This window comes from Lathamus discolor, chromosome 13 (assembly GCF_037157495.1).
Source record: "Lathamus discolor isolate bLatDis1 chromosome 13, bLatDis1.hap1, whole genome shotgun sequence".
In the NCBI taxonomy this organism is placed as follows: Eukaryota; Metazoa; Chordata; class Aves; order Psittaciformes; family Psittacidae; genus Lathamus; species Lathamus discolor.
In genome coordinates this window covers 566,612-574,005 of record NC_088896.1, presented here as the reverse complement: position 1 = coordinate 574,005, position 7,394 = coordinate 566,612, and the positions used below count along the sequence as shown (strand labels likewise).

Sequence of the window (7,394 nt, the reverse complement as noted above, 5' to 3'; positions counted from 1 at the left end):
TTGACATGCCAGATACTGGTTTACATCTACCACAGGAAGACTGACCTGTGGGTAACTGTTCAAAGCTTGAGGAAAAGGTGGTTACTTGGCTGGTACAGGGACAGATGTTGGGGCTCTCAACACAAGCCATAATGCACAGCTAGTGCTTCTTGCTGGTGAGCTGATGCCAGCAGTACCTAGAGCATCATTCCTGTCAGGAACTTCCCTGCATGTCCTGCTCACTGTGGCCTGTTCCACCCTCCCCATTCAGCAGTGCTACTACAAGGCTAGGTAATGTACCACAGTGACATGAAAAGAAAGAATAGAGAAGATAGATAGCCAAAGATTAAGTTAGCCAAAGATTAAGTTAGCCTTATTCCCCTTCTCTTTCCTTGAGCTTTTGCTGCCTTACATAGAAGCACAACTTATCTGGTTAGAAATGCCTGTCATTGTGATAAAGAACTTGGTCATACAACTACATGCCTCATTTAAAAGACAAAGCACTTCTGACAAGTTCATCCAGGCAGCAATTGAACTTCCTAAGCACTGAAGTACTGAGAGATAGGAACCCCACTCAAATTCGATGATGAAACAGGATTTTTCATGGGAAGGTAAAACAGAAACTAGCAGGCAACAGCTAAAAAATACTTGTATTGTGTAAAAGGCTTCTTGTAAAGCCCTTTGGCCACAACTGACAAGAGCAAGCTGAAGATGAAAGTGACTTTGAGTTAAACATTTCCAGGTTCTCCCCCTGCTTCTAGCTGGAGAAGTCCTGCAGCAACAAAGGGTTGGAGGTATCTGTGGACACACACTTCCCATCCAGCCCCTCCCAGGCTTGCATTTATTAGCTGTCTGTTCAGATACGAAATGAGCTTTCATGTCTATGTTCACAGCAACGACGTCCTAATGTATCTGAGACCAGTCTGTATGATTGAGTGGTAAGAAAAAGCTTCCAGGAAGAGTCCACAACAGCTCTAACATTGGTTTATTGTCGGTTCCACACATAGCATTCAGTACATTAAAAAAAAACACCCATCGAGTACAGTAATCTAAAAGGCATTTGATAGCCTCTGAGGCTGCAGATTCCTCCAGCAGCACTAGTGCCTGAGGCCACCAACCTTTATGAGAATGGAACAAAAGCAGAACCCAGTAACAACTGAACAGAAAGAACCTGTGCCAGGGAATTGGGTTATTTCAAGCCCACTTACGCCCTAAAGTTCAGATCCTTATATAAATATAGCAGCAGACACACCATAGTGTCAATTTGAGGGCCACAGTGGTACCTTAACCAGTTGTAACGGCACCACTGCCCTCGGTATTGCAGACTGCGGGTGAGGCACAGGTAGCAAATATGGCTTTAGGGGTTACAAGCAGATGCTGGAAAAGTGTTGGCAACCTTGGTGCTACTGTTGGAGAGGTTAACACTGAAAAAGCATCACCGCTTAATATTAAAGGACAGGAAGAACTAGACAAAGTCAAAAAAGAGAAGTTCAGATTAAAAGAAAAAGAAACTGAGTTTCTCCACCTTCAGCAAGTAGACATTGCCTGTATGGGAGAAACAAAATGCTCCTCTCCTGTCCAGCCAGGAACTCAACCATCAACTTTATCATTGGCAGCCCTGAGCAAAGCATGTGAACTTCTAGCGTAAGGCTTCTATTGGCAACATTGAAATAAGAACTAAGAGATGCGGGAGCGAGGAGAGGACCTATCTAGGAAGCAAGATGCCATCCCAAAGCAGAGTCCCTGTTGGAAAGTCTGAGCAAACTGCTGCATAGAGGTTGGAGACACTGCAGAACATCTGGGGTGGCTTCCCCTAACCTACACAGCAGATGAGTAATTCACACCTCTTAACAAGGTGTGAGCAACCATTGGGCTTCAGCACCCCACTTACTGGAGAAACTCTCCATACATTCACAGAAACTGGTTTCCTGGAACTATGGGTCACTAAGACCAGAAGTGAGCAAAAATGCTGTTCGAAAAGCAAGCTCAGTTCTGCAGGTTCATGAAACCCTCCATGGGTGAGTTCTTCAAGCTCCCCTGGTTGAACCACTGGAGGAGGGCAGACAACGCAACCTGAGTCAGCTCTCGGAGCTCTGCAGCTCCTGCCAGTCTGTCTCACTCTCACACCTGATCCTTGTTCTGAAAAACTCCTTGATGAGTCTCTGTGCTTCCTCCTTCACTGCAAGAGAGGAAGCACCACCTTTGAGAAGATATTCAAGACATCTGCCCCTCTAAAGACTTCGATCCGTTTAGCATCAGAAGAGCCCAATATTCTTGGTGCTCTCCCTAGCTGCCAACTCACCAGTCTTGCGGGCTGGGTTCTGCTCTTCGGTCAGTAAGTGAGACAGGTGCCGAGCAAAGCCTTTAAACAGATCCTGCAGAATTGGGGCATAGCAGAAAGAAGACATCACAGTTATCTCATCAGTTTCCTTTTGTCCTGCTGGCTGTTAGCAGAAACCACTCAGAGATTCAGACTACAGGAGTGCTGCAAATACATCTGACCCTGCAGTGCTGGAGAAGCACAGGGACACGCATGCTGCCTCCCCCTAACACATCAAATAAACTACACCAGAACTGACTTTGATCTATTGCCCCTTCACAGCTTGGAGCTCTTGAAAACAGGCCAGAATTTAGAGTGAAAACATAAACAATCAAAACCAGGTGTGGAACCACTATGATAACACTCTAAATCCCACACAAACCCTTTCTTGGGGTGAGTTGCTGCATTCATGGAAACACATGCCAAGATGTGATTTGGAAATGAAACGTGGTGTTTAGATCATCTTCCCCTTCCTAGAGCCCCAGATCACTATGGAGATGCAGCCTCCTTCTGCTAAAGAGGGTCTTGAGCTGTGCCTTACCTTGGAAGCAAATTTGCCATCCTTGTAGAATGGGGTCAAATATTTGACAACGATGTCTGCTGTCTCTTTGAGGGACATGGCCTTGGTCACTGCCTGTATGGTCCTGCTGGTTCCTTCTTTATCACACTGCAGTAAGTTTGGATCAAAAGTCACCTTCTTCTTTGTTAGACCAACACTTCTGCTTTCTGGCTGGGACAGAATTGAAGATTTTGCAGCTGTCCGTAGCAGCTTTGTTGCTGGAATTTCCATATCCTGGAGATGGGACAGAAGAAAACCAAACCCATGAATTCCTGTGGCAGCACTCCATTTCCAAGCAGCCACTACTTGCTGAGAAAAGCAGCATCCTGCAGCCTCTTCCTACAGTGATTACCATGCAGGTACCTCTGTAACCCATTTTGCTGCACAGACATGATACACTGTTTCTCACACAAAGGGACATTGAGAAAAACCCTTAGAACTACCCTGTGCTCTTATTAGGGAGCTCACTGCTAGACCTGTCCTACGTGGGAAAAATGGACAGGAAAAAAATTCCCAAGATGTCTGCTGAAAATACACCCTGTGGGAAGAACCAACCACTTCAAGAGTGCCACACTCCTGTTCAGCCTGAGGCATTCTCAGATGCCAAATGCAGAACCAGAGACTGAATGCAAGGAAGGCTGTGAGCATGGTTCACTTCTGAGTGATCCTATGTGTCACTGGCATGTGGTTGTTCCTTTGATTTGATAAAGCAGCTTGCTAGAGCACCTCTGCTATGGACACAGGCTGAGAGCTGGGCTTGTTCAGTCTGGAGAAGAGAAGGCTCCTTAAGGGGAGACCTTAGAGCAGCTCCAGGGCCTAAAGGGGCTACAAGAAACCTGGAGAGAGGCTTTGGACAAGGGCCTGCAGGGACAGGCCAAGGGGAATGGCTTTAACCTGCCCGAGGGGAGACTGAGATGAGCTCTTAGGCAGAAGCTCTTCCCTGTGAGGGTGCTGAGGCGCTGGCACAGGGTGCCCAGAGAAGCTGTGGCTGCCCCATCCCTGGCAGTGTTCAAGGCCAGGTTAGACACAGGGGCTTGGAGCAAGCTGCTCTAGTGGAAGGTGTTCCTGCCTGTGGCACAGGGTTGGAACTGGAGGAGCTTTAAGGTCCTTTCCAACCCAAACCAGTCTTCGAGACTGTGATTCTATGACTCCCAGAGAAAAACTTGGCACAAGGTAGGCATAAAAAATAAAGGAAATTAAAATAAACCCATTAAAGTCTTACCTCATCTGATCCTGGTCGCTTCCTACTCTCCCCTTCCTCAGCAAAAGTTAGCTCAGTTTCTGTGACAGTTTCATCAGCGCTAGTGAGAAGAGTGGAGAGAAGGACAATTTTAATCATTCCACAGTGAAGATAAGACTGCATTTGCTCTTAGTGGCCACGAGACTCTCCATGGTAAAACAAGAGCCTTCCTCACCAGCCTCAATATCTACAGACAGGACAGAGCTGGTGGGGCTCTGCAGCTTATTAACAGGGCAACAACAAGGAGCATAGAAGTAGAGATTGTTACCTGGATTTCACATCAGTTTCTTCCTGAAGGAGCTCAGATTCAGCAGCCTGATGGGTCCTGAAATCCTGTTCTCTCTCAGTCAGTGCTACTTGTGTCTCTTCCAGTCCTTCATTTTCTGCCTGGGGTTGTCCAATCACATCTTCTCCAGAGACATCTTTGTTTTCCTGAGGTATCGGTTTCTCTTGACACAGGCTTTGAGAAGAAACCTGAGGTAGTGTGCTTGCAGAACAGCCACCTTCCTTTACTGAGCTGCAGCTTTTGCCTTTAGACCCACCTTTGGGGAGGGAGAAGAATTTAGAAATATCCTGTGATTCATTTTTAGCTGCTTCTGTGAGCATTTGCTGCTTTTTGCTACGTTTGGACTTCTTATTAGGGCCTCCCAAAAGGGCAGCTTTTGCATCTGGATTGGGTTGCTGTCCCTTCTTTTCAGGATGGAGTACTTCCACCCCAGCACTCTCACACATTGCCATTGCTTTCTTCTGGAGAACAGGGCTCCTGCTCCTGGTGTCCAGCTCCAGACTGGAGTTACTGTTGTCTTGTCCATTTGGACAATCTACTTCTTTTTTGTGAGGCTTTGCATCACTCTTCTCCTGGATCTTCAGCAGTTCTGAAGCTGTCTGGAACAAACTGGATTTCCTTGGAAATCCTGCTCCCACACGCCTGGGTTTGAACTAGGGAGAAAGGAAGAAGAAATTTTGGATGTGAGAGCATTAAGGAAGCCCTGTGTGCAAAACCCTTTTGGAGCTAAGTTTCTGTATAGGATGCACCAGTGTTACAGCCATAAGCTGGGGAAGGCTCTAAAAACCGAGTCATCATCTTAACCATCCCCTGAGACATCTGGGACACGGATTAAGTTAAAGTCTTAGGCCCCAAGTCATTCCCACAGTAAGGAAACAGCATCCTTGTTTAGAGCAAGATGAGAAAAACTTCTTTAATGCATGGCCTGGACATAAATTCTACTCACTAATAGGAACCAGCATGACTCATTGATCTCACTCCAAAACCAAAGGACAGACAGGGAAAGTAATTGCAATAGAAATACACAGCTATGGCTGTGATAGACAAAGATCCCATTCCCTCCTTGTCTGTTCACATGTACTCACTCACTGAGTAAACCTGGGATGCAGGGAGGAAGTCCTCTTCTGCTGCAGACTCAGATTTTGTTTCCAAGCTGCTCTTGCTACCAGTTGCAGACCCAAAGCCTGAGAACAACTCTCCTTGTTTTGAGGCTTTGTTGATTTCTGCTACCTGAAAACAGAAATATCCTCTAGTGGCCAGAAATCTTAATGTGTTAGTGCCTTTGTACACATTAAAAGCCACAGTGACAAAATAAATGTCTCCCCTGGAGAGACACCTATCTCAAGAATAGAAATGTCTTCAAAGAGACTTATGGCAACCAGCTGACCTAACCCAAGGTTCCCCTACTGTCAGCTACAGCCTGAAGAACTCCCCATTCCCCTTATTCCTAGCCCTAGAAGATATCTAGGTAAGCTTGCACTGTTACGTAGGTTTCCAGAGCCTGTAAAACCAACAAAGGTGTGAAACATGATTCTGGGCCCTCCTGGAAACAAAATAGATTTGGAAGACATCCAAGGCAAAGAAAAGCTTCTTCTTCATCCTTCCCCTACAAACTCTACCCAATATCCCCTCAAGCTGAGGCCACACCACATTCAAGGGAGCAACTGCAGATGACGGACACTACCTTCTTTAGCACAGTTGCCTTGTATGAGTTCGCCATTTTACTGGTTCGGAAAGCTTCATACTCCAGCTCCACTGCACAGGCATGAGGGTCTAACCTGTAACACAAGTTAGGATGATTTCTGGCAAGACACACTTCTAGATTTGCAAAGGGAACACTAACGGTTAAGCACCTCCCAGGAATCACAAAACTGACTCCCTCCAGTGCAAGAACAAGTGATAACTTCCAAGTAAATCCTAAGGAATGGGGCGGTGAATTGTTGGAGAATGGAAAGAGTGTTGAAATCACTTTTAAATCAAAGTCCTCTTGTCCAGTTGCTCAGTTTGAGAAGTACATTATCCCCATCTTGTGGGACATGGAAGAATTGCGACTTCTAGGATCAAGCTGATCTAGCAGAGTCAGACACAGGAATGAATCCTCACAGCTGTTAAGTGAATCTACATTCTTGCACCAAATAATTTAAATGACATTCCCTGAGAACGGTAACGCTGCTGAGGGAAGAGTAGGCCCTGTATTAAGGGATTCAACATGCTACCCCTTTTCTTTTGTCTCATACCCTTCTCCTCCTGCTGCTGGAACCTTTTGATTGGTGCTCAAAGCTTCTTCCAGCATCTTCAAGCAATGTTCCCTTCCCTAGGAAACATGGGATACTGAGTCATGCTCTACAGAGATTATAGTACCCCTTAGACTTCCATCCCTGAAGGAGTAAGAAGAGGGCAGGCAGAATCTTTGTTATTCTTTGCAAGTCAACAGGACTGAATGTGAACCAGCCTTTCTTACCTTCACTGTGAGCTTAGAGATTCTCCTGCTGATGGCATCCTTCAAGGGACAGTCTGCACCTATCACAGAAGAGATATTTGTCATAGCAGGGCTGGGGCTGGTGGAGAACATCTCAGCTGTCACTGAGGGGGACCCGTCTAGCACTGCTCCACATGCTCCTCCCTGCACAGGCACTCCAAGGATGACTGCAGTCACCCTTGTTACCTGAAGGAGCTATAAACTCCAAAAGAGAAGGCAGAAGCCACAGTAAGATTTTTCTCTCTGGATGAGAATGTCTCTCTTGCTAGTTTATGAGTAACAGCTTTCCAAAACCTCCCCATCTCAGGAAACCCTTTCTCAAGAAATCCCAGCTCTCAGGAAACTCAATTCTTTTCCACTCCCCACAATAACAACAACAAACAAAAAAAAGAGGCTGAATAGAGTAACATGAGGTGTTCTTTTACAGTAGTGTAAGAGCTATGTTACTAGACAGGGCTCCATGTAGTTACAAAGGGATCAGGTTTTCAGCAGTTTCCTTATAGCCCAGTTGGATGCTGCTGCATAACCCCT

The 7,394-nt window shown here is 46.1% G+C and overlaps 1 protein-coding gene across 7 annotated transcripts in view; it reads right to left on the bottom strand.

Moving 5' to 3' along the window:
- Positions 1–947: 947 nt before the first annotated feature.
- Positions 948–7,394, bottom strand: part of RECQL5 (RecQ like helicase 5) — a 38,476-nt gene continuing 32,029 nt past the window's right edge. For 6 of the 7 annotated variants that reach the window (XM_065693677.1, XM_065693671.1, XM_065693674.1 and 3 more), the window contains 9 exons: positions 6,846–6,904; positions 6,622–6,698; positions 6,069–6,162; positions 5,474–5,614; positions 4,367–5,037; positions 4,081–4,159; positions 2,841–3,092; positions 2,282–2,354; positions 948–2,158 (listed from right to left, as the gene is read on the bottom strand). In XM_065693677.1, coding sequence (XP_065549749.1) covers positions 2,058–2,158; positions 2,282–2,354; positions 2,841–3,092; positions 4,081–4,159; positions 4,367–5,037; positions 5,474–5,614; positions 6,069–6,162; positions 6,622–6,698; positions 6,846–6,904 — 1,547 coding nt within the window. In that variant the 3' untranslated portion in view covers positions 948–2,057. Of the gene's footprint in view, positions 2,159–2,281; positions 2,355–2,840; positions 3,093–4,080; positions 4,160–4,366; positions 5,038–5,469; positions 5,615–6,068; positions 6,163–6,621; positions 6,699–6,845; positions 6,905–7,394 lie in introns of those variants that run through there. The other variant, XM_065693676.1, reaches the window with a different exon arrangement.